This window comes from Stegostoma tigrinum, chromosome 14 (assembly GCF_030684315.1).
Source record: "Stegostoma tigrinum isolate sSteTig4 chromosome 14, sSteTig4.hap1, whole genome shotgun sequence".
Lineage (NCBI taxonomy): Eukaryota > Metazoa > Chordata > Chondrichthyes > Orectolobiformes > Stegostomatidae > Stegostoma > Stegostoma tigrinum.
Genome location: NC_081367.1, coordinates 52,204,773 through 52,232,052, shown reverse-complemented (window position 1 = coordinate 52,232,052; position 27,280 = coordinate 52,204,773). Strand labels below are relative to the sequence as shown.

The 27,280-nt window shown below is 43.6% G+C and overlaps 1 protein-coding gene across 2 annotated transcripts in view; it reads right to left on the bottom strand.

Annotated features, from left to right (window-relative positions):
• The window catches only part of LOC125457524 (sentrin-specific protease 5-like), a 35,564-nt gene extending 17,609 nt beyond the window's left edge, over positions 1 to 17,955 (bottom strand). The window contains exons 1-6 of one of the 2 annotated variants that reach the window (XM_048541853.2): positions 13,293 to 13,720; positions 12,965 to 13,112; positions 8,848 to 10,330; positions 5,524 to 5,629; positions 4,085 to 4,232; positions 595 to 642 (exon numbers count right to left, since the gene is read on the bottom strand). In XM_048541853.2, the coding sequence (XP_048397810.2) occupies positions 595 to 642; positions 4,085 to 4,232; positions 5,524 to 5,629; positions 8,848 to 10,330; positions 12,965 to 12,970 (1,791 nt within the window). In that variant the 5' untranslated portion in view covers positions 12,971 to 13,112; positions 13,293 to 13,720. Of the gene's footprint in view, positions 1 to 594; positions 643 to 4,084; positions 4,233 to 5,523; positions 5,630 to 8,847; positions 10,331 to 12,964; positions 13,113 to 13,292; positions 13,721 to 17,827 lie in introns of those variants that run through there. The other variant, XM_059651151.1, reaches the window with a different exon arrangement.
• Positions 17,956 to 27,280: the final 9,325 nt, after the last annotated feature.

The window sequence follows — 27,280 nt, the reverse complement described above, 5'->3', positions numbered from 1 at the left end:
TGCACCTCCTCCCCTCCTGAAGACATCAACAGTAGCCACAGTTGAGTACAAATGTCAACCAGCATAACCTCAGTGGCCATTTTTCACAGTGCCAGCCAGCTATATCACAGCTGAGCCTGACTCAGCTCTCAAAGACAAACACACACAAATGCATTTCCAGCAGCAACTGCTGGCCAGCAATTAAGGGAGATAAACTTGTGGATTTCCCCATTTAGTCTGCCGCATTAAAAAGCAGTGCTACTCCTTCAGATGAGATCAAACTCAAAACAGACTGGGGATTTGAGTTGATTTTTCCTGCTGTGCACAAGCCTTTCCTTTAAATAGCTGAGGGAGGTATCTGTTTTCTTTACAAAAATAAGTTTCCTTTTTCCTCATTATTCCCAATGCAAAAGGCCATATATTTTTAGAACATTTTTGGTATTTTCTGGAGGTGAATCAGCTGGAAAGCTCAACTCCAAACTATTACTTTGCCATAATTTAGAGGTATGAACAAAAATGAACTGTCAATAGACGAATGAGGCATGCTATCAAACGGATAATATTAACAAGCCTTCTAACAAAGGTCCACCTTAACACTATGATTCATAAACCCACCTTATCTGGTACTGCATCTACAATCAGTTCTCCGTACATGTTTATTATCTGCAAGGAAACCAATCAAACAGTCACCACTACATAATTCAGTTGGCTCAGATGACTTCAATACACAATAATACAGAAATTAAATTACACCATTACTGGAGGTTTTTAAGATTAGATTACCTACAGTGTGGAAACAGGCCCTTTGGCCCAATAAGTCCACACCGCCCCTTGAAGCATTCCAACCAGACCCATCCCCCTATAACCCACACACCCTTGAACACTATGGGCAATTTAGCATGGCCAATCCATCTAACCTGCACATCTTTGGACTGTGGGAGGAAACCGGAGCATCCGGAGGAAACCCATGCAGACACGGGGAGAATGTGCAAACTCCACACAGACAGTCGCTTGAGGCTGGAATCAAACCCGGGTCTCTGATGCGGTGAGTCTGCAGTGCTAACCACTGAGCCACTGTGCCGGTTATACAGCTAGACATGGGAAATAATGGTCGTTACTTAAATAAACATGTCTGCTGACAATGATTTTATGATAAATCTCACATCATTTGCTCACCTCCAATTTCAGAAAGGCAAGTTTTAAACTTTTAGATATAAATTCAATTTTACTGAACCCTTCCTTTCGACTCAATGATGTACAATTTCATTTAATATTTCGGATGTTAGGTTTTAACTGTCTTTATTTAAACATATTTGAATTTTCACTGCTACAGTGCCTGCTCCTGTTAGCAAAACTTTTAACAAAAATGAAATACTGTAAATGCTGGACATCGGAAAAAAAAAACTGAAAATGCTCAAAAAACTCAGAAGATCTGGCAGACTCTGTGCACGCAAAAGAGAGTTGACATTCACTGCAAAAGGACTCTTCTTCAGAATTGAAAATGAAGGTTTTCATATTTTGGTTGGGGAAGAGAAGGAGAAGAAAATGAAACAGATAGTGATGATGTCCAGCAAAAATGTTCAGAGCCACGATGTGGAGGTGCCAGTGTTGGACTGGGGTGGACAATGTCAGAAGTCACACAACACTAGGTCTGTAAAGAAGTGGACTTCACCTGACAAAGGAACAGCACTCCGAGAGCTTGTGATTTCAGATAAACCTGCTGGACCATAACCTGGTGTCGTGGGACCTCTGGCAGAGCAAAAAAGACAGTACTCATGGTGATAAAGGAGAAATAGGGATGTAAAAAGGGTGTAAATGAAGTTGTGAAAAGGAGACAACCAACAACGTCAACAATTCACGGCCTCAGAGGGTTTTGATAGAGGAGAGGTGGAAATACAACGCAAGTAGAAGACAAGGTTCATGCTTTCAGGCTGTTGAACAGGGTCCTAGAGGGTGAAAATGCCAAAATGGAAAATGAGGTCTTGCTCCTTCCAACGTGCATTGAACTTCAATGGAACATTATAGCAGGCCCAGGATGGAAATATTAGCATGAGAGCAAGGTGCTTTATGAAATGGCAAGCAATTTCTGATCATTCTAGACAGAGCAAAGTTGTTCCACAAAGAGACCCCCAGTCACTATTTGGTCTCACGAACGTAAAGGATTGTGAGCAGCGAATCCAGTAGAATATATTGAAAGTACAAGCAAATCACTGTTTCACCTGGAAGGTCGTGTCTGGGGCCTTGAAGATTGAAGGGGGAGGGGGTGTGGGTAATTGATAAGTGTTACACCCTCTGTGACTGCCTAGAAGGGTGCCTTTGGAGGGGCTGGTGTTTGAGTACATGTTAGGAGAGATGGCTGGATAAGGGAATTGTAAAAAGAACAGTCCAGTAGAGGGGAGGGGAAGATGTATTTGGTGGCAGTATCCAGCTGGCTGATGTAGAAATAATGGAGAATGATCTTTTGAATATGAGGACTGGTGGGTGGCAAGTGAGGACAAGGGAAACCCCACACTGTTCTGGAAGGGGAGGAGATGGGTGAAGGCAAAAGCGCAGGAGATGGCTTAGACATGTAGAGGGCTCTGGCAGCTGAGGGAGGGGAAACTTACATTGAGAAAATTATGGCTTTGAGGGGGGCAGGTCATGTCTCAAGCCTTATTGAATTCTTTGAGGGTTTGACAAAACACATCGATGAAGGTAGAGCAGTGGATGTAGTGTATATGGATTTTAGCATGGCATTTGATAAGGTTCCACATGGTAGGCTCATTCAGAAAGTAAGGAGATATGGGTTTCAGAGAAATTTGGCTGTCTGGATACAAAACTGGCTGTCCAACAGAAGACAGAGGGTGGTAGTAGATGGAAAGTATTCAGCCTGGAGCTCGGTGACCTGTGGTGTGCTGCAGAGATCTGTTCTGGGACCTCTGCTCTTTGTGATCTTTATAAGTGGCTTAGGTGAGGGAGTGAAAGGGTGGGTTAGTAAGTTTGTCGATGACACGAAGGTTGGTGGAGTTGTGGGCAGCGTGGAGAACTGCTGTAATTTGCAATGGGACAACAACAGGGTGCAATGATAGCTGGGCAAAGAAGTGGCAGATGGAATTCAACCCAGAAAAGTGTGAAGGCATTCACCTTGGAAGGTCGAATTTGAATGCAGAATACAGGATTAATGGCAGGATTCTCAGCAGTGTGGAGGAACAGAAGGATCTTGGGTTTCACATTCATAGATCCCTCAAAGTTGTAACCCAAGTTGAAAGGCATATGGTGTGTTGGCTTTCATTGGTAGAGGAATTGAGTTTAACAGCCGTCAGGTTATGCTGCAGCACTATAATACTCTGGTTAGACCACACTTGACATATTGTGTTCAGTTCTGGTCACCTCATTGCAAGTTTTAGAGAGGGTTCAGAGGAGATTTACCAGGATGCTGCCTGGACTGGAAGACAGGTCTTATGAGGAAAGGTTGAGGGAGCTAGGGCTTTTTTCATTGGAGTGAAGAAGGATGAGAGGTGACTTGATAGAGGTTTACAAGATGATGAGAGGCACAGATAGAGCAGAGAGTCAGAGATTTGTTCCCAACATGGAAATGACTATTACGAGGCGGCATAATTTTAAGGTGATTGGAGGAAGGTATGGGGAAATGTCAGAGGTAGGTTCTTTACTGAGTGTGGAGAGCGTGTGGAATGCGCTACCAGCAGTGGTAGTGGAGTCAGATACTTTAGAGGCTTTTAAGTAACTCTTGGATAGGCACATGGAGGATAGTGAAATATAGAATATGCAGGGTAGATTGACCATAGTAGGATAATAGGTCAGCACAACATTGTGGGCCCTAGGGCCTGTACTGTTCTACGGAAAAGGAGAATATTTTGAAGATGCTGGTGGTGGTGGCATCATCGGATTGATGTGGCAGAGATGGAGGAGCTGAAATAAGAGAATAGAATGTCTGCAGGAAGCAAAGCTACTTACCGTATTGTAACCTTACTTTAGAGCTCACATTTCTCGGCATACGCTCCAACCTAACCCCAGTTTTATTGCATTGAAGCTGTTACTTTACTGTGACCCTTGCAGAGACCTATCAGAGATAAACATCTCAAGCATAATTGATCTGTTCTCTGACCTGATCATTTAGCCAGTTCTCTCCATATAGTGTAGCCAGGTCATCCAAAGTCAAAACGTGCTTGTTGTAAACCACTTGGAAACTGGGTGCTGGCTTGTTCACCTGCGCTTTCTGATACTTCCGTATTTCCATCCGGATAAAGGTTTTCCTGAGATACTCAGAACACAGAAGATACATTTTAGCATTGTGTCGCGGTAATCATATCTGGGATGCATACAGCACTTAAAAGATATCCATAATAGCAGTACAAAGAAGAGTCTTTTGCTAGACTTGCATAAAGGATACTTCAAAATAGTGGGCTTTTCTTTCAAAATCACACTTTCTCAATTTTTTTCCTGAAAGCACCTAATGTTATCAAGGTTTCATTGCACAGGTACCAGAAATCTTAAAGTATCTCACACAAGTGGGCATCGGAATCATAAATAATGTCAGGCTGTTTCACAGTGGACAAAAATCACCGCAAAGTATAATTCAACTTCTCAGCTGAAATAGGTTGCTGTGCTTGGGGGTTAGGGAGGGGCTGCAACTGTAAATATTGCGATATTTCACAAGAGGGAAACTGCAGCATTGTGGCTGTCACTGAACTACCAATCCAGATGTCCAGGTTTATCCCATCATGGCTGATGGAATATTATACCTCAATGTATGCTGATGAATTCAAAGTTCGTTTCAGTAATTGTGACGATGAAATTATCAATCACTGAAAAAACCCACTTGATTTACTAATGCTCTTTAAAGTGGGAAGTCTACATGCGATGCTAATGTAGTTGACTCTCAACTGCTTCAGTTCAAGGATCATTAGAATAGACAATAAATGTTTGCGTGGTGTGAATGTCAGTTTTTTTTCATCATTTCTTCTCAGTTAATACGAGATACAAATAACAAAATGACAACCACATGAACTCAGACAAATCTCAGCTAAATAGGTGATTTTCTTTCTCTTAATGCAAAATCTAGCTTTTCCAATAAAACAGTTCATTGCTACTTTGAGTATTTTGCAAGAAATCTAGCTATTGAAATAAAACAAACAAAAAAAGACACGTCTGCAAGGCACGTAGACGAGACAAGGTAAAAGAAGAAAATTAATGGAAAGGGAAAAAAAAATTGAAGAAAGATAACAATCCAGCACGTTAATTTCCTTACAATTAATTCCTTACATTTTATTCTTTTTGAGACAATCTGTGAGTACATAGAAGCTCCTCTCATGTCAGCAGAGAAGTGGGTTACCAAGTTCTCACCACCATCCTTACTATTCAACTATTTAACAAACTTGGTTCGGCCACATTCAACCACATTGATTTTGAATCCTGAGAGATTTTTTCCAAAAGAAGCCATTGTCAAATAAAATTTTACCCCTTTACAGAAATTAAACCTCAAGAATACAGTACAGCTTAAACCTTTCAAACAAATGGCTCAAAAGAGTCCTTTCAAAAACATACCTGTCATGGAAATCCTGATGAAAGATCTGCTCTAGGTTCATCAGGACATCATTTTCAGTAAGTGGGATTAGACTCCCATATTTTGTCAAAAATTCATCCAGAAAAGCTGAGAAAAACCAAAAAATATAGATCAGGAAAGTACATAGCCCAGAATTATTCAGTCTAGATGCAATTAATCACTAAAACATGTGGCAGAAACAACCACTTCAAGAGTAAACCAAGCACTCATGCTGTTAAAGAAACCTTGACATTTACTGTGTGGGTGATCCAACTATGACAGATAACATTCAGTACACAGTTTCAAATTTGCGGCTGTGCTTTCTCAGACATTATTCCTAGATGGTGCATGGCACATTAAGACTTGCTGTTTATTTCTATTTTATCCATAACTTCACCTCAGCCAAAAGTGGGACTGACATGAGTGTGGGTATTATGGTATTCATATACCTGAACTATCGCCCCATAACGGCATAAGAGAGTGAGAGCTTGTAAGATCTCCAATGACATGAAGATTCTTTGACTTCAAAAGCATCAACTACAAAAAGGGGATACGCATCTCCAGCACTGAAAATTGTGATTTAGCATATAAACAGAGACACACTTCTGGCCTGTTGTTGAAAGCAGTGAGTCTAACAGGGTAGCAGCCTCCCGCCCAAGCAAACCAGCTGAACTTCCACTTACATTTACTGAAAAGTGTGCTTGATTCACACATTTACTGGACCATTATGGAATCAACTACATTAAGATAACGGTAGCTTAAAAGTTGTTGTTTTTGACCGAATAAGGTGAAACACTGTCTAAATCTTGCGGCTCTACCATCAGTGCCCAAAAAAAACACCTCTCATGTAACTGAGACCAGCTCTGAGATTTTACATTGGGGTCAATGTCAAGGCTGAAGGAATGGCTGTACGTACCCTGTTCCCAAATTTAGCAGTGGACCAAGATTCAAGATATTTCAGGCTTCAAGTTTTCATTCTGAGGCCACGGATATTAGAACTAAGCAGTACTATATTTTAAAACTAATCACTCAAAAAAAGCTAACAATAAATCAAAACAGGCAAATGCTTTTTGCATTTTAAAAAAAAATTATTGTTTAAAGAATTTAATAGAAAATAACACAGAGGCTGTATTCAAGTGAACTTATACAACACAGATGAAGGTCTTCAAGTCTGTGCTAGTCTACCTCTGATAAACCAACTTTCTAGCTCTTGATTCATAGCCTTGAAAGTTATGACAGTTCATCCAGAAACTTATTAAATATTTTGAAGTTTCCCCAATTACACTACCCTCCCAGGCAGCGCATTCCAAATTCTCACCATTCTCTGGGGGGAAAATGCTCTTATTATTCAAACTCCCTTTAGCCTCTTGCTCTCTGCCTTAAAATTATGCCCACTCATTATGGACCCTTCAACCAAAGGTAACAACTGCTTCCTATCCACCCTGCCCACCCCCCTCAGAATCTTATGCACCTCACATAGGTCCCCGCCTCAGCCTTCTGTGATCTAAAGAAAACAATCTCAGCCTATCCAGCCTCTCTTCATAACTAAAGTGCTCTTGTCCAGGCAACCTCCTGGTGAAACTCAACTGCACTCTACCACAGCAAGTTCATTTGAACAAGCTCAATTTTCCAGGGTGGACCTGAAGTATCTAGACAACTTCCACTCAATCTTAGAAATTTCTCTCAGCTTGCCTTACATTGTTTTAATTTTGGCACTGATGGCATTATGGAAACAAACATGTATTAAAATGTCTTCGAGAAATAGACACATGACTTTAACCTCTGCATGGGTTCCTTGGGGATGGTGGAACTGTAGAACGTAATTCACCAACCATCTGCATAATACAGGAAAAGATTTCTCTCCCATCCCCTCCCCCACACAAGAACAAGACCCCAGCTTGCATTTTAGGGCTGTTTTCTACTTTGGCAGGTGGAGAACCAGTTCCAGCACAGACTAATTCCGTTCTAGAAAGTTTTATGGAAATTTGGGATGTAATCATTGAATTTTATAGTACAGATGGCCATTTGAACCATCACATCTGTAGTGACTCCTGAAAGAGCTACCCAGCCTGCCTCGTTCTGCAGCCCTATCCCTGTAGCCCTCAAAATTCATTACTTTCAAATATACATCCAGATCTCTTTTGAAACCTCATACGGAATCCACCTCCGCCACTCTCCCAGGCAGCACATTCCAAATCCTAAAAACTGAATAAAGAAGTTTCTCCTCATCTCACTCCTGACTCTCCTGTTGACAATATTTAAATTGTGACTCCTAGTTACTGACATATCAACTAGTGGAAACAGAACATTCATAATTTTAAATACCATGGTAGGGTCACCTCAATTTCCTCTGCTCCAAGGAGAATAAGCTCAATGTCTCTAACCTTTTATTGTATCTGAAATCTCTCATTCTTGACATCATTGTAATAAGTCTTCACTGAACTTTCTCCAGCGCTTTAACATTGTTCCTTAAATAAAGTGAGGAATACATTAACCATGCACACAATTCAACCAAATGTGGTGAAGTGGAACCAAATGGCTCAGACTCAAATAAATAACAAACAGCCACAGAAGTGCGAGAGGAAGTACAAACCATTGACGTCACTGATGCATGCCTGGAACCAGAAATCAGCACCAGTCCACCCAGGCACATGAGCTGTGCAACTAATGGTTCTACACCCAATCACCCGAGGTTACATGACATTTGCAGTTCCCGCGTGTATTTCTGATTTTCATACACCACTGTCACATGCCATCCTACATTGCACTCCAATCATTAGCCTGACCCATCTCTACTCTTCCCAACTGCCAGCCCGCTCCCCAACTTGTGATGAACAGTAACCAACAATAGAATGAGGTAGGGTGAAGTTGGGAGTGATGCAGTCAAATGTCGAGAGTGGGACAGTATGAATATCACAACCTCACGACTTGCACTTAATTAGATTAAAACACATGAAATTGACTCCTTGTACTCATTCTATTCTCTGATGCAAAGCTATTTCCTGCAGCACAACTAGCAGTGATGTCAGACACTAAGTCTGTATGAACACTGTGGACACTCAAAGTTGCAATTACAGAAACACATCCATCTAAACCATACAAAGGTCCCTCTTTCAAAACGAGGATGATCGTGGGTGCACTCTACTTTTAAAGTGACATCCTGTTCACCCAATTTGTACACAATTTGCAGAAACATTGTGCCTAATATAATACATCAGCCTAGGTTACTCGGTGATTAAACTTTATCAAAACTGTTGCTTTAAAAAATAGTACAGTATAATCTTAGTGAGAAATTAAAATAGATTGTCTTTAAGCAGCAACTGTACCATGAATACAGGAAATTAACTGTTCACTGGCAATAGCGGGGGTCTGAGATTCATTCTCCTTTCCCTTTTTGGCTTCACTCTTCACCGATTCATGCTGCTTGGTGGATCTATAGTAAATGTGATCTAATAGCTGTGGCTGAAGCACAGGACATGGCTCACCACTCTGCAAACAAACTGACTGGCCAGATTCACTAAGAGAAGTGTTTGTACATCCATATGAAACAGGACTGGAGTCCATTACTACATTGATGACCTGCATCTCCCTGTCACAGACTGGGGTTTTGTTCACGAGTCTCCCTTGAGAGATAGTAAAAGTCTGGGGCACCCCATCGATTTTAGGCCACTTATCTGTACCCACAAGCTGGCTGGCGCAAGATGCATCTGATTCATGAGGACTCGAGGGTGGGAACATTGCTTCAGAGTTTACATCAACTGCCTGATTATTACATTCAACAAGCTTTTCACTGGATTGAACAAGATGAGGCGCATTCTCCTGCATTTGTGAAGTGTCCATCCTTTCATCAAGAGGTGTAACTGAAACTTCACAGCGACTAGCCAGGCAAGAATTCTTGTCTTTCTTCATTGTTTCTGATACACCAACATTCTGATTTGATACAAACTCCAAGTTCTGGCTAGAATCTTCGTCTATGACACATGGCAAAGATGTATCACATGCCATTTTATCCATACATTGGCCAGTCTTCTTTGGATTTATAGTCTGTACCAAGTTTAGCTTCTCTGGCTTTTGACTGGTGAGTTTTTTCCGCCTATTTTGACTATTAAATATTCTATAACGGAAGCTAAAGAGAGAAGGTTTTCTGTACAGCAGAAAGGTTTTGTGACCTTTCAGCTGATGCTTTGCCTTGCGAGGTAAACTATTGAACACAGAATCTTTGCTCTCGTGGAAGTCTATTCTTTTATAACCATTTAATAGTTTTTGATTTATAATTTTGTCCTGAAATCCATTGTTCTTCTTCCGTAGAGAGTTGAGGCAAGTAGCATTTGAAATTGCAGTTAGATTTCTTGAGATTGCTTCACAATATAAAATTGTTGATTTACAGTCTGTATCTGGGGCTACAGCACTGCTGTTCCGAACTTCACTGATTTCACATCCCTTACTCTCTCCTCCTTTGTGGGGTACAAAGGGTGGTGTACATGTTTCCTTGGTTGGTGTGTCATTGACTCTTGAGGTCAACAACGCAGTTTCTTTCCGTATTGACTTCGAACATTTGGTGTTTTTCACAGTTTTGCACTGTTGACAATCCAAAAGGGCCTTTCTTAGCACAGACTTGGCCCGTCTTTTCCTGATTGACAGCCACAGACGCTGCTTCTGTTGATAATAAAACTGTCTTTGGGAACACAACGAGCCATCTAAATGTTTCCATTTGCTGTGATGGGACCTCAGTTGCTCCTTAAAGTTTGCCCTTAGGAATCTCTTACAGCATTTGCCATTGCTGTGCTCCTTCATAGTCTGACAGGTTGACTGTAAAACAAACCAAAATAAAACTGCTTAAAAATATATACATATTAAATTCTTAAAAATCACATATACAAGTTTCAATATCTGGTTTTAAAAGAGCAAATTAATACAATAACCTTTTAGGATCAGGGATCTCAGCTGGAATTCAGCCCAAACCAAACATGAAGAGCTCACCTCATTCCTAAATTGGCTTCTTGGATCCCAGATAAAATAAGTACCTTGTATTGAGAATTGCAAGCCAAAGTAACAAAGACACCATAGTACATTTTGTTTGAGACCAATTTGATACATTAACCATATAGTTCACAAAGTGATTAATCCAAGATACTAAAAACTTCATTTACCTTTCTATGGTCCGACTACTGAGCTCAGTCTGTGATTTCAGGAGTGAGTTGAGAAAGTAAACCATTCCCCAATATTATTTATCCCAAATCCCATCCAGTTGTACTGCTCATCAACTATGCCTAAATGTTATTCATCCCACAGTACATTGATACAAACTGTTTGTCAATCTTTAAAAGTGGCAGAAAACAGCCTAAAGTATTCTAAATTTTAAATTTTTCTTCAATTTCTAATTGGATAGCTCTTTTTTCTCCCCCCTTAAATCAATCTGTTCGGTGATGTTATTATATACCTCTGGAGCAGATAAGGCTTGCACCTAGCCTCCTTGTTCAGTAGGGAAACCACCAGTGCACCACAGAACCCTGGAAAGCTTGCTGGTGTCTTTTATCTTTTCTAGGAACTCACCACTCCTCTAAATAAATTGAAGGTTTATCATAGGGAAAAGTCTATTAAACCACTGTGGGAAGTCGACTAGTAATCGTTAACTACAGTTTTGCTATAGATTTCATCAGAAATAAACTCTGCTCAATGAACAAGGAAAGCTTATATTTTATACTAACTTTCGCGATCTCAGAATGTCTTAAAGTGCTTTACAGCTTTTGATGTGCGGTCACGGTTGTGATTCAGGTAATTAAACAACCAATTTGCACACACCCAAGTTCCACAATCTGTTTTACTATTGTTTGGCAAGGGAAAAGTATTGGCATAGGATCTTTAACGTCCACTTGAACGGGCAAATGAAAGGTCAGTTTAATGCCCAGTTGGAATGTGAGTTCTTAGGACTGGGAATCAAACATTGCCTTTCAAGTATTCAGCATCAGTCCAGCACAGCCAGTTGTAACATACTGTTCTGTATTCTAATCCAATTTGAGAAGCATATCATCTACTGTACAATTTTATTTTTGCCCAACACATATCCTTGATGAAATTCAGAGATAGTAAGAACTGCCGATGCTGGAGCCAGAGATAATGCAGTGTGGAGCTGGAGGAACACAGCAGGCCAGGCAGCAGCAGAGGAGTAGAAGGGTCCCGATCCGAAATGTCAACTTTCCTACTCCTCTGATGCTGCCTGGCCTGCTGTGTTCCTCCAGCTTCACTCTGTATTATCCGAGGTGAGATTACTAACTAGTGCCAAATTAGGAATAGTTTTGTGCTCATGGGCTGCACTCATTAGCAAATGGATAGCGAATAAAAATTTATTTCAAGAAGAACCATGGCTGGTAATAGTAGATGACATTCAGACTGTTATCTTGGGTAGTTTTTCAACACAGATTCCAGAGTCAGAAGATTATCATCCCATCCACTTCATTATAATCTGTCTCCAATTTCAAAAGCGGGTCTATATATCATTTGTTTTTGCTAGTTATTGGAAACAAACCAAGCACTGCATTGATTAAAAACAAACCAATGGTATTTTGAAGATATACTGATTATGTGGGCGTCCTTCTGTGAATAAGGTCCTTTGATGGTATGAAATGTTCTCTGATTCCCAAGTGTAGCAAGAATGTAAGAGCTACGTGGACAGGTAGATATTGAATATAAGAGTTTTGCAAAATGAAGTGTTACATAATGTGAATAACTGAGAAACTAGCTTTTAGAATTTCCTTTCTCACTGAACAAGAATCATTCTCAAATTTGGATACAGTGCAGCCTCAGTACAGTGCTTTCCTCAGGACACTAATTTCACATTATTACAGTATGGCTATTCTTTCATTTTTAATTTAATGATGCATCTTTTGTTACTGCCTAGCACTGATGCCAAATATTCATTACATTATTTTAGGGAAGTCAGTTGTGTAATAGTAATGTCACCGGACTAACAATCCAGAGATTCAACCTGATGTCCTGTAGACATAGCTTTAAATTCCATCATTGCAGTTGGTGGAAGTTAAATTAAATTAATAAGTCCAAGATTGAAAGCTCTCATTAACGGCAACCATAAAACTATCTTTGTCTTAAAAAAATGATTCATACTGTCCTTTAGGGAAGAAGTCTGCTATCTCTACCTGGTCTGGCCAACGTATGACTCTGGACTCACAGCAATATGACTGGCTTACTAGCCATTTCAGTCATTCAGTTCAAAATCATTTAAGGACGGGTGAGAAATGTTGAGCTTGCCAGCAATAACCACACCCCACTAAAGAAAGATATCCTGATATTTCAATATTTTTTTCAATTCAATGTCGGTTTGTGAAATTAATAGCCTGTTAAAGACCACTATGTATAATATATTCTAAATAAGCTATTTTACTTGCAAATAGTGTATACAAAATAACATCCTTGAAAACACCGTACCAACATGTTATCAGATATCCACCATCATTTGCAGGCTAGAGTGGCAGCTGGTTTACTTTGCAGTGCTGTTCACTACGAGGTGGTCCAGATTCAGCACATACAGCCCATGCATCTGGGTCCGATTTTAAACTCTGCTTTGGCTCAGGGACTGGAAGGAAAGCCAAAGCAATATAGATGGATCATGAGTACTTAAAATACACATTGTTTAAACCAGCTTTTTGCAAGTTAAAGCACTTTAGATCAAGTCATGCTGGCATCAGAAAATAAACAGCTCTAGACTTTTGTTTTATCCACATGGCAGAAATGCAAAACAGTAGGTACTGCTAACCTGTATCTAAACCAGCACAATATATTTGGCTGGTCTGGGAAACTGGGCATGTGGTTTTTAAGATTACAAAAATTAATCTCAGTTTTTTGCCCTACTTTTACCATATCTTGACACTTCATTGTGGAATCCAGACTGACGATTCAATATTATTAACTCCATATCAGAGAATTAAACAGCATAGAAGGAAACAATTTGGCCTACAGTATCCACTGATGCTGAACAACTAATGTGGCACACATCAATACAGAATCTCCTCTGAACATACGGGACTGCCCCTACCTCACAATGTATACCACCCTCACCTTCAGGGATTTCTGTACATATAGCATGAATTTCTAGCCAATTTCCCACATTCTTTAAGTTCACACTGTGAGACACCTTCATCTACAGGATTCAATATTCATAAATATAAAATTACACTGCGATTTCCTCATTTACTTAACTTTACATCACCTCTCCTCCTCTCCCTCCTTCCCCCGCACCCCCTCCCCAAGGGTCTGTACAGAAGAATAACATCATCCTCCTTCTTTCAGGGCTCAGTACATCAACTACACAACCTATCATCTCTTGGAATTCTGTACACACATTGCACAGGAAAACTCTCCCTCAACCCCTTTCCCCTAGGCACTGTGCACATTGTACAACTCCTGTTTACTCCAGAGAACTGTACATACACTATATACTTTCCTCATCTTGAATACTATGAACACATACTGCACTCCTCCCAGTTTACCTCCAGACTTGATACACAAACATGACATCACCCTACCTCACTCCAGCACTCTGCACACTGACTGCACATCCCTTCCTCTCTCAGAGAATTTGTGTATAAAATGCACATCCACCCTTTGCTTCAGGCCTGCACACCCACAGCACATCCTGCCTTCTCATCTTCAGGACTTGGTACACACACTGTACATCCTCCTTTCTCTCTGGGTCTCTGTATACACACTGCACATCCTCCTTTCGCGCTCTGGGTCTCTGTGTATACACGCTGCACATCCTCCTGTCTCTCTCTCTCTCTGGGTCTCAGTGTATACACCCTGCACATCCTCCCCCCCCTCTCTCTCTCTCTGGGTCTCTGCGTATACACATGACACATCCTCCTCTCTCTCTCTGGGTCTCAGTGCATACACACTGAACATCCTCCTCTGTCTCTCGGGGTATCAGTGTATACACGCTGCACATGCTCCTTTCTCTGTCTCTCTGGGTCTCAGTGGATACACGTTGCACATCCTCCTCTCTCTCTGGGTCTCAGTGTATACACACTGCACATCCTAATTTCTCTCTCTGGGTCTCAGTGCATACACGCTGCACATCCTCCTTTCTCTCTCTCTGGGTCTGTGTATACACGCTGCACATCCTCCTTTCCCTCTCTCTGGGTCTGTGTATACACGCTGCACATCGACGTTTCTCCCTCTCTGGTTCTCAGTGTATACACGCTGCACATCCTCCTTTCTCTCTCTCTCTCTCTCTGGGTGTCGGTGTATACACGCTGCACATCCTCCTTTCTCTCTCTCTGGGTCTCAGTGTATACACGCTGCACGTCCTCCTCTCTCTGGGTCTCAGTGTATACACGCTGCACATGTTCCTTTCTCTCTCTCTGGGTCTCAGTGTATACACGCTGCACATTCTCCTTTCTCTCTCTCTGGGTCTCGGTGTATACACGCTGCACATTCTCCTCTCTCTCTCTCTGGGTCTCGGTGTATACACGCTGCACATTCTCCTCTCTCTGGGTCTCAGTGTATACACGCTGCACATTCTCCTTTCTCTCTCTCTCTCTCTCTGGGTCTCAGTGTATACACGCTGCACATCCTCCTTTCTCTCTCTCTCTGGGTCTCGGTGTAAACACGCCGCACATCCTCCTTTCTCTCTCTCTCTGGGTCTCAGTGTATACACGCTGCACATTCTCCTTTCTCTCTCTCTCTCTCTCTGGGTCTCAGTGTATACACGCTGCACATCCTCCTTTCTCTCTCTCTCTGGGTCTCGGTGTAAACACGCTGCACATCCTCCTTTCTCTCTCTCTGGGTCTCAGTGTATAGACGCTGCACATCCTCCTTTCTCTCTCTCTGGTTCTCAGTGTATACACGCTGCACATCCTCCTTTCTCTCTCTGGCTCTCAGTGTATACACGCTGCACATCCTCCTTTCTCTCTGTCTCTCTGGGTCTCAGTGTATACACGCTGCACATCCTCCTCTCTCTCTCTCTGGGTCTCAGTGTATACACGCTGCACATCCTCCTTTCTCTCTCTGGCTCTCAGTGTATACACGCTGCACATCCTCCTTTCTCTCTCTGGGTCTCAGTGTATACACGCTGCACATCCTCCTTTCTCTCTCTGGGTCTCAGTGTATACACGCTGCACATTCTCCTTTCTCTCTCTGGGTCTCAGTGTATACACGCTGCACATCCTCCTTTCTCTCTCTCTGGGTCGCAGTGTATACATGCTGCACATCCTCCTTTCTCTCTGGGTCTCAGTGTATACACGCTGCACATCCTCCTTTCTCTCTGTCTCTCTGGGTCTCAGTGTATACACGCTGCACATCCTCCTTTCTCTCTCTCTGGGTCTCAGTGTATACACGCTGCACATCCTCCTTTCTCTCACTGGGTCTCAGTGTATACACGCTGCACATTCTCCTTTCTCTCTCTCTGGGTCTCGGTGTATACACGCTGCACATTCTCCTTTCTCTCTCTCTGGGTCTCGGTGTATACACGCTGCACATTCTCCTCTCTCTGGGTCTCAGTGTATACACGCTGCACATTCTCCTTTCTCTCTCTCTCTGGGTCTCAGTGTATACACGCTGCACATTCTCCTTTCTCTCTCTCTCTGGGTCTCAGTGTATACACGCTGCACATTCTCCTTTCTCTCTCTCTCTGGGTCTCAGTGTATACACGCTGCACATTCTCCTTTCTCTCTCTCTCTGGGTCTGTGTATACACGCTGCACATCCTCCTTTCTCTCTCTGGGTCTCGGTGTATACACGCTGCACATCCTCCTTTCTCTCTCTCTGGGTCTCAGTGTATACACGCTGCACATCCTCCTTTCTCTCTCTCTTGGTCTCAGTGTATACACGCTGCACATCCTCCTTTCTCTCTCTCTGGGTCTTAGTGTATACACGCTGCACATCCTCCTCTCTCTCCGGGTCTCAGTGTATACACGCTGCACATCCTCCTTTCTCTCTCTCTGGGTCTCAGTGTATACACGCTGCACATCCTCCTCTCTCTCCGGGTCTCAGTGTATACACGCTGCACATCCTCCTCTCTCTCTGGGTCTCGGTGTATACACGCTGCACATTCTCCTCTCTCTGGGTCTCAGTGTATACACGCTGCACATTCTCCTTTCTCTCTCTCTCTGGGTCTCAGTGTATACACGCTGCACATTCTCCTTTCTCTCTCTCTCTGGGTCTCAGTGTATACACGCTGCACATTCTCCTTTCTCTCTCTCTCTGGGTCTCAGTGTATACACGCTGCACATTCTCCTTTCTCTCTCTCTCTGGGTCTGTGTATACACGCTGCACATCCTCCTTTCTCTCTCTGGGTCTCGGTGTATACACGCTGCACATCCTCCTTTCTCTCTCTCTGGGTCTCAGTGTATACACGCTGCACATCCTCCTTTCTCTCTCTCTTGGTCTCAGTGTATACACGCTGCACATCCTCCTTTCTCTCTCTCTGGGTCTTAGTGTATACACGCTGCACATCCTCCTCTCTCTCCGGGTCTCAGTGTATACACGCTGCACATCCTCCTTTCTCTCTCTCTGGGTCTCAGTGTATACACGCTGCACATCCTCCTCTCTCTCCGGGTCTCAGTGTATACACGCTGCACATCCTCCTTTCTCTCTCTGGGTCTCAGTGTATACACGCTGCACATCCTCCTTTCTCTCTCTCTGGGTCTCAGTGTATACACGCTGCACATCCTCCTTTCTCTCTCTCTGGGTCTCAGTGTATACACGCTGCACATCCTCCTTTCTCTCTCTCTGGGTCTCAGTGTATACACGCTGCACATCCTCCTCTCTCTCTGGGTCTCAGTGTATACACGCTGCACATCCTCCTCTCTCTCTCTGGGTCTCAGTGTATACACGCTGCACATCCTCCTTTCTCTCTCTCTGGGTCTCAGTGTATACACGCTGCACATCCTCCTCTCTCTCTCTCTGGGTCTCAGTGTATACACGCTGCACATCCTCCTTTCTCTCTCTGGGTCTCGGTGTATACACGCTGCACATCCTCCTCTCTCTCTCTCTCTCTGGGTCTCAGTGTATACACGCTGCACATCCTCCTTTCTCTCTCCGGGTCTCAGTGTATACACGCTGCACATCCTCCTTTCTCTCTCCGGGTCTCAGTGTATACACGCTGCACATCCTCCTCTCTCTCTCTCCGGATCGGCACAGTTTCCAGTTCTCTCTCTCCCTCCCACCCGATCCTCTAGGGGATTTGTAGATCCTGTCGCCGCAGGCCGGGTTCCGCTGGTCGCCGTGCAGCAGTGAAGGCTGCTAGCCGGCTTCACCACACAAGGCCCCCTTCTCCCCGGGCTGTGTCCGTTACCTGAGTACGGCTGCTAGCGCCGCTGCCTCCTCCGCCGACCCTGCCCCCAGGCCGCTACCGCCAACGCCGCCATGTGTCCCTCCGCCCTGTAGCCCCTCGGCTCCCGGCGCGCGCACGTGTCCACGCCCCTTCCCGGCGCGCCATTCAGACGTCATCCTCAAGAACATTTACCCACCGGCTGGGACCAAGATGGTCCAGCCTGCGCCGCCGGGGAAGCCCGCCCCCTACCGCTCCGGCTGGAAATAATCAGAAGAGGCTGCGCAGGTCAATGGGGCAAGGATGCTCCCCCACCACTTTCGCCACACCTTACTGATGCCATCTTCATGCAGAACTGAAGGTGTCAATGGCATATCATTTAAAAGCCTAGACATAGGCTAGTTTATATCAGTGATAATGGGAACTGCAGACGCTGGAGAATCCAACACAACAAAGTGTGAAGCTGTGTGAACACAGCAGGCCAAGCAGCATCTCAGGAGCACAAAAGCTGACGTTTCGGGCCTAGACCCTTCATCAGAGAGGGGGATGGGGGGAGGGAAATGGAATAAATAGGGAGAGAGCGGGAGGCGGACCGAAGATGGAGAGAAAAGAAGATAGGTGGAGAGGAGAGTATAGGTGGGGAGGTAGGGAGGGGATAGGTCAGTCCAGGGAAGACGGACAGGTCAAGGAGGTGGGATGAGGTTAGTAGGTAGGAAATGGAGGTGCGGCTTGAGGTGGGAGGAAGGGATGGGTGAGAGGAAGAACAGGTTAGGGAGGCAGACACAGGTTGGACTGGTTTTGGGATGCAGTGGGTGGAGGGGACGAGCTGGGCTGGTTGTGTGGTGCTGTCGGGGGAGGGGAAGAACTGGGCTGGTTTTGGGATGCGTTGGGGGAAGGGGAGATTTTGAAGCTTGTGAAGTCCACATTGATACCATTGGGCTGCAGCGTTCCCAAGCGGAATATGAGTTGCTGTTCCTGCAACCTTCAGGTGGCATCATTGTGGCACTGCAGGAGGCTCATGATGGACATGTTGTCTAAAGAATGGGAGGGGGAGTGGAAATGGTTTGCGACTGGGAGGTGCAGTTGTTTATTGCGAACCGAGTGGAGGTGTTCTGCAAAGCGGTCCCCAGGCCTCCGCTTGGTTTCCCCAATGTAGAGGAAACCACACCAGGTACACTGGATACAGTATACCACATTGGCAGATGTGCAGGTGAACCTCTGCTTAATATGGAAAGTTATCTTGAGGCCTGGGATAGGGGAGGGAGGAGGTGTGGGGGCAAGTGTAGCATATCCTGCGGTTGCAGGGGAAGGTGCCGGGTGTGGTGGGGTTGGAGGGCAGCGTGGAGCGAACAAGGGAGTCACGGAGAGAGTGGTCTCTCCGGAAAGCAGACAAGGGTGGGGATGGAAAAATGTCTTGGGTGGTGGGGTCGGATTGTAAATGGCGAAAGTGTCGGAGGATGATGCGTTGTATCCGGAGGTTGGTGGGGTGGTGTTTGAGAACGAGGGGATCCTCTTTGGGCGGTTGTGGCGGGGGCGGGGTGTGAGGGATGAGTTGTGTGAAATACGGGAGACGCGGTCAAGGGCGTTCTGGACCACTGTGGGGGGAAAGTTGCGGTCCTTGAAGAACTTGGACATCTGGGATTATATCTGTTTATATCTGTGCCTGTGCCCCATACTGGCTTCTTCCCATCTTGCCCTTCATGTACTACCTTGCATTTGGAAATTATTTCTATGAAAATTTGCAACTTGCAATCAGAGGTTGCCAATTCAAGCAATGGCCTGAGGTGCATTCTTCAAAATGTAGAACTTCGCATTACTCTACAGATCTTACACATACCTGTAAACCGGGCTGTAATATCTAAAATTCTGTCCCAGTGTGATCCCTTATTGTGGTGCTCAGAAACACGCAACCCGTATTAAACATTTATATTACAAAAAAGAAAGCTTATTACACTGCAGCTATGATTCACCTGTTAAAATGTGTGCATAGCTTTCAAGATCAAGCTCATTAAATGGCCTGAATGCATGCATGTGAACATTTCCCAACATTAATAATTGCAGGAATTCCTCAGGGTAGTGTTCGAGGCCCAAATCATCTTCAGGTTCATCACTGACCTTCCCTCAATTACAGGATCAGATGTGGAGAGGGAAGTTTGCTGATGTTTATACTGTTTCCAGCACCATTGGCAAATCATCAGAAAGTGAAGCAATGCATGTCAAAATGAAAATAGAATCAGACAATATCTAGTCTTGGGTTGATAAATGGCAGGCAACATTAGTCCGTAAGATACAGGAGCAGAATTCAGTTATTTGGCCCATTGAGTCTGGTCTACTATTTGATCTTGGCTGATATATTTCTCAATCCTCTCTCTTGTCTTCTCGCCGTGACCCTTGATCCCCTTACCAATCAAGAACCTATTTGGGTGTCTGTCTTAAATACACTCAATAACTTGGCCTCCACTGTCCTCTGTGGCAATATGTATCACAGATTAACCACCATCTGGCTGAAGAAATTCTTCCTCATCTCAGTTCTAAGTGGATGCCCCTTCATTCTGAGGCTGTGCTCATTGGTCCTAGTCTCTCCTACTTGTGGAAACATCTCTACATTCACTGGACCAGGCCTCTCTGCATTCTGTAAGTGCCACTCAAGGTATCTCCTCATCCTTCTAAAGCCCATCGAATACTTAGCCAGAGTTCTCAACTGCTCATCATATGACAAGCCCTTCAGCCTTGGGAATCATTCTTGTAAACCTCCCCTGGACCTCCTCCTTACATACTTCCTTACATACAGGGCCCAAAACTGCTCGCAATATTCCAAATACGGTCTGATCAAACCTTTATACAGCCTCAGCAGTACATTTCTGGTCTTATATTCTAGCCCTCTTAAAATGAATGCCAACCTTGCATTTGGCTTCTTAACTGACAACTCAATCTGCATCTTAACCTTAACAGAATCCTGAACTAAGACACCCATGACCCTTTGTGCTTCAGATTTCCATAGCCTTTTCCCATTTAGAAAATAGCCTACACATCTATTCCAATCAAAGTGTATAACCTCACACTTTCCCTCATTCAATTCCATCTGACACTTCTTATCCCACTCTCTGAGCCTGTCCAACACCTGCAGCCTCCCCAATTCCTCAACACTACTTTAACCTCCACCTATCTTTGTGTCACCTGCAAATGTAGCAACAATGGCCTCAATTCATTCTTCCAGATCCTTAGTGTGAATGGTTCTGGTCGCAATACAAACCACTGTGGAACTCGGCTAGTCACCAGCTGCCATCCTGAAAAAGACCCCCTTATCCCTCCTGTTTGCCTTCTGCCAGCCTATCCATGCCAGTACCTTGTCCCTAACACCATGGGCACTTATCTTAATTAGCAGCATCCAGTGCAGCACCTTGTCAAATGTCTCCTGTAAGTCCAAATAGGTCACATCCACTGGCTCTCCTTTGTCTAAATTGCTCATTAACCCCTCAAAACATTCATTCTGCACCAGCGTCAAGCAATTACCACCTCCAATAAGAGAATCAAATCATCTTCCCTTGACTTGCAGTGGCATTTTGATTATTGAATTCCCCATTATCAACACCCTGGGTGTTACCATTGACCAGAACTGTGGCTACATGAACACGTCAAATGCTAAACATGCTATTTTTGCAGTAATTCAGGGGATTTGGGTTTCTCTTGTTGGGCCTGCATTAATTGCCTATCCATAATTACCCTTGAGAAGATGATGATGAGCTGCCTTCTCGAACATTTGCAGTCCATTTGATGCCGGTACACCCAAAATGCAGTTAGGGAATGAGCTCAATGCTTTTGATCCACTGATTATGAAGAAATGTAAATAAAGTTCCAAATCAGCATGGTGAGTGGCTCAGAGGGGAACTTTAGGGTGGAGGAGTTCCATTTATCTGCTGCCCTTGTCCATGTAGACACTGGTGTTGTGAGTTTGGAAGGCCCTGACTGAACTTTGGTGAATTTCTGCAGTGTGTCCGGTAGTCAGTACTCAGTACTGTTACTATACATTGATGGTGGAGGGAGTGAATGTTGGTGGTATTAATCAAGTGGGCTGTTTTGTCCTGGATGACGTCAAATTTCTTGAGTGTTGTGGATCTGCACTCTCCCAGTCATGTTGGGTATCTTCCTGACATGGTCTTAATAGATGATGGATGGCTTTGGGGAGGTGGGAGATGAGTTACTTGTTAGAGGATTCCTTGCCTGTAACCTGCTGTAAATATAACTTCCTCTCTCCCAGTACCTGTCCACTGTCTACACGGATGATTGCCACCCACCCATAATCATCAACATTCGAGTGGTACCATAATACATTCCATAAGGTGCATTGTGGTAACTCAATAAAACTCCTTCATCAGTATGCAGATAGTTCTGCTAATAATGCATGCTTCGCTAGCACAAATTGGCTGTAATGCGACTGATGAATGGTGGATGCTGATTGACTAATGCAAAACTTTCTGCTGTACAGTATAGCGATTTCCCTATACTCGATTTTCTATGATGATTTTTGAGAGTGCGATTTTCTATAGCACGAGGTCGCACAAGAATGAAACTATCACGTTGTAGGAGAACTACCTGTATCCACACCTGTGACCTCTACCATCAAGAAGGAACAAAGGCACCACCTGCGAGTTCCTCAGCAATCCATACTTCATCTTGACTTGGAACTATATCACTGTTCCTTCACTGTCACTGGGTCAAAATCCTGCAACTCCCTTCCTAACAACGCTGTGGGTATCTCTACAACCCAAAGATTGTCATGGTTCAAGAAGGCAGCTCACTTCATCCATCTCCAGGGCTATCAAGGATAAGCAATAAATGCAGGCCTAGCTAGTCATGCTTGTGTCTTGAGCATGAGCGAAAAATAATTGCTATCATCAATCCTAGCTGTCCCTTTGTCATGATACAGGTTGTACTCCTGTTTCATATTTTTATTTGAACTTGTAGCTGTAGTTACAATGACAGTCAATCAAACAGATGATAACGTAAAGCAGCAATCTGAATGTGAGTTTTGATTTCCAATAATTTTCCAGTCATGCCGCCTGTGTCCCCTCAGAAGCTGTTCTTTTTTGTTTCCTTGTTTTTTTTTCTGTAGATAATTGGCATCAAACAGGTAATAAAAAAGGCAAATGGAATTTTGTCTGCCATTGCTAGAGGGATGGAGTTTAAAAACAGGGAGGTTATGCTGCAGCTGTATAGGGTCCTGGTGAGGCCACACCTTGAGTACTGTGTGCAGATTTGGTCTCCTTACTTGAGAAGAGATATACTAGCACTGAAGGGAGTGCAGAGGAGATTCACTCGGTTGATTCAGAGTTGAGAGGGTTGGATTATGAGGAGAGACCGAGTAGACAGGGCTTATACTCATTGGAATTCAGAAGAATGAGGGGAGATCTTGTAGAAACATATAAGATTATGAAGGGAATAGATAAAGTGGAGCAGGGAGGTTGTTTCCGCCAGCAGGTGAAACTAGGGCTAGAGGGCATCGCCTCAAAATAAAGGGAAGCAGATGTAGGACTGAGGTCAAGACGAACTTCTTCACTCAAAGGGTTGTGAATCTGTGGAATTCCCTGCCCAGTGAAGCAGTTGAAGCTACGTCACTGAATGTTTTTAAGGCAAGTCTAGATAAATTTTTGAATAGTAAAAGAATTAAGGGTTATGGTGAATGGGCGGGTAAGTGGAGCTGAGTCTCAAAAAGATCAGCCGTGACCTTATTAAATGGCAGGGCAGGCTCGAGGGGCCAGATGGCCTACTCCTGCTTCTGATTCTTATGTTCTAATGTTTCTCCCAGGCTGGAAATGTCAAAATCTAGAGGGCATAGGTTTAAAGTGAGAGGGTTAAGTTTAAAGTTAAAAATAGAAATTGATGGAAAAGCTGAGCATGTCTTGCAGCATCTTTGGAGAGAAATCAGAGTTAACATTTTGTGTGAAGTGACCCTTCACAGAAATTTTAAAGTGATGTGAGAGGCAAATTTTTTACACTGAAGGTGGTAGGTACCTGGAACATGCTGCCAGGGGAGATGGGAGAAGCAGATACTATAGCAGTGTTTAAGAGGCATTTAGACTGACACATAGGGAATAGGGGAATATGGACCATATGCAGGCAGATTGGATTAGTTTAGAATGGCATTACAGTCAGCAAAGACAGGATGGGCCGAAGGGCCTGCTCCTGTTCTGTGCTGCTTTATGTTCTGTCTTCCAATACTGTTTACTATCCAATGTGACTTGTGTGGTCATGTCTGAATTGCTTCTTTCTGTGTTTTGATTTCCTAGATTTCCCCATAATTTTGTTGTTTACGGCAGGATCAAATCAAATGTACCAGATCCATCTTGAATGAACTAGATTTGTATCTAAAGCACAGAAACATTCTAACAACAGTACTACTTAACAGTGTGCTGAATTCCAGAATGGGTGATAATAATCTGGAACTTTCTGCTCTTCAAAAAACTGAAGAATGAAATTGAATTGAGAATTTAAAAACTCAGACTGATAAATTTCTAGTTAGAAAAGATATTTGGGGATGTGCAGCCAAGATGATTAAATAGAATTAATGTTACCGGTGAACCATGAGCTAATTGAAGAGGAGAAGAAATTTGATGGGCTAAACGGCCAATTCTTGTACTGGATTAATCAACCTGTTCAGTTACTGCCTGCACTGTTAATGATACCTGCCATAGGTCGTGCCTCACAAACCTTATTGAGTTCTTTGAGAAGGTGACCAAACAGGTGGATGAGGGTAAAGCGGTTGACGTGGTGTATATGGATTTCAGTTTTTCAAGTGTTTGATAAGGTTCCCCACGGTAGGCTATTGCAGAAAATACAGAGGCATGGGATTGATGGTGATTTAGCGGTTTGGATCAGAAATTGGCTGGCTGTAAGAAGACAGAGGGTGATGGTTGATGGGAAATGTTCATCCTGGAGTTCAGTTACTAGTGGTGTCCTGCAAGGATCTGTTTTGGGGCCACTGCTGTTGGTCATTTTTATAAATGACCTGGAAGAGGGTGTAGAAGGACGGGTTAGTAAATTTGAGGATGATACTGAAATCGGTGGAGTTGTGCGTAGTGCGGAAGAATGTTGTAGGTTACAGAGGGACGTAGATAAGCTGCAGAGTTCGGCTGAGAGGTGGCAAATGGAGTTTAATGTGGAAAAATGTGAAGTGATTCACTTTGGAAGGAGTAACAGGAATACAGAGTATTGGGCTCATGGTAAGATTCTTGGTAGTGTGGATGGGCAGAGAGATCTTGGTGTCCATGTGCATACATCCCTGAAAGTTGCCACCCATGTTGATAGGGTTGTTAAGAAGGCGTATGGTGTGTTAGGTTTTATTGGTAGAGAGATTGAGTTTTGGAGCCATGAGGACATGTTGCAGCTGTACAAAACTCTGGTGCGGCCGCACTTGGAGCATTGTGCACAGTTCTGGTCGCCGCATTAGAGGAAGGATGTGGAAGCATTGGAAAGGGTGCAGAGGAGATTTACCAGGATGTTGCCTGCTATGGAATGAAGATCTTGTGAGGAAAGGCTGAGGGACTTGAGACTGTTTTTGTTAGAGAAGAAAGTAAAGAGGTGACTTAATAGAAACATGCAAGATGATCAGAGAATTAGATAGGGTGGACAGTGAGAGCTTTTTTCCTTGGGTGGTGATGGCTAGCACGAGGGGACATAACTTTAAATTGAGGGGTGATAGATATAGGACAGATGTTAGATGTAGGTTCTTTACTCAGAGTTAGTAAGGATGTGAAATGCCCTGCCTGCCACAGTAGCCAACTTGAAGGGCATTTAAATGGTCATTGGATAAACATATGGGTGATAATGGAATAATGTCGGTTCGATGGGCTTCAGATTGGTTTCACAGGTCGGTGCACATCAAGGGCCGAAGGGCCTGTACTGCACTGTAATGTACTATGTTCTGTGTTCTATAGAGATGTGTCATAACATTATAACAGGGCTGGTATGACATAAACCCAGGCCTTCTGGCTCAGACATAGGGGCAGTATCAAGATCCTTCTAGATTATTTGTAAATGTTTTTAATCAAGCCATTCAGATATGTTATACACATCTCTGGGGTCGGTGAGATTTGCACCTAGACCTTCTCGCCCAGAGAACCAGATACTACCACTGCACAAGAGCCCTACAGCTCTCAATGCCTGTAGGTCTTTTGTAATCAGCCTGCTCAAACTTTACGGTAGACGAACATGCTGCTTGACCTGCTGTGTTTTTCCAGCCTCCTGTTTGTCTATTTTGAATTCCAGCATCTGCAGTTTTTTGCCTCTGATTAAACCTATTACAGCTCTGGAGCAAGTGGGACTTGAACTCAGGTGTTGTGGACCAGAAGCAGAACACTACCACTGTGCCATAAGAGCACAAGGTCTCAGCTCTTAATGTTTTCTTGTCAATCTGTTCATAAATGCTGTTACACATCTCTGATGCAGATGGGACGTGAACCTGAGCCACCTCGCTCAGAGGTAGGGTTACTGCCAGTGCACCACAAAATCCTCTTTAACTATTTGTATGCTAGGGTTAATTGCGTGACAATTGGTAATAATTCTCATCAATGGACTATGATTGGACCCTTTCAAGACTAACTTTCTCCATTGCATTTGGCTTCATTGCATGAAGTCAACTCTGCCTTTTCATAAAAATAAATGTATCTTTTTTTCTCATTGTTCAGCAGTAACAGATGTGCTCCCGAATGTCCAAACTCCTCAACGCAGGGTGAGGCTATGAGCTGAGAGTGGAGGAATCCATCCAGCTCATCTGATTAGCCCACCTTTGGAAATATTGTGTTCAATTCTGTTCTCCCTGCTATAGGAAATGTGTTAAACCTGAAAGGGTACAGAAAAGGATGTTGCCAGGCTTGGAGGGTTTTAGCTACAGGAGAGGCTGATTTAGGCTGGGGTTATTTCCCCTGGAGCTTCAGAGATTGAGGGGCGACCTTATGGAGGTTTATAAGGGGAAAGACTTAAAAGGGACCTAAGGGGGAACTTTTTCATGTCGAGGGTGGTGTGTGTATGGAATGAGCTGCCAGAGAAAGTGGTGGAGGCTGGTACAATTACAACATTTAAAAGTTATTCACATGGGTACATAAATAGGAAGGGTCTAGAGAGATATGGGCCAACTTTAGGTACATTTAAGGCATCATTGGACAAGCATATGGATGTACATGGAATAGTGTAGGTTAGATGGGCTTGAGATCGGTATGACAGGTCGGCACAACATCAAGGGCCGAAGGGCCTGTACTGTGCTGTAATGTTCTATGTTTTATGTTCTATAAATGCTGGCAAATAGGACTAGATTAATTTAAGATATCCGGTCAGCATGGACAAATTGGACCAGAAGGTCTGTTTCTGTTCTGTACAACTCTCTGGCTTAGGGCTTTGAGGTCATAAGATCATCCATTGAGAAAGTGGCTAACCCCACATACAGACATATTTGGCAACAGGTGAGTACGTGCATGTAGGAAC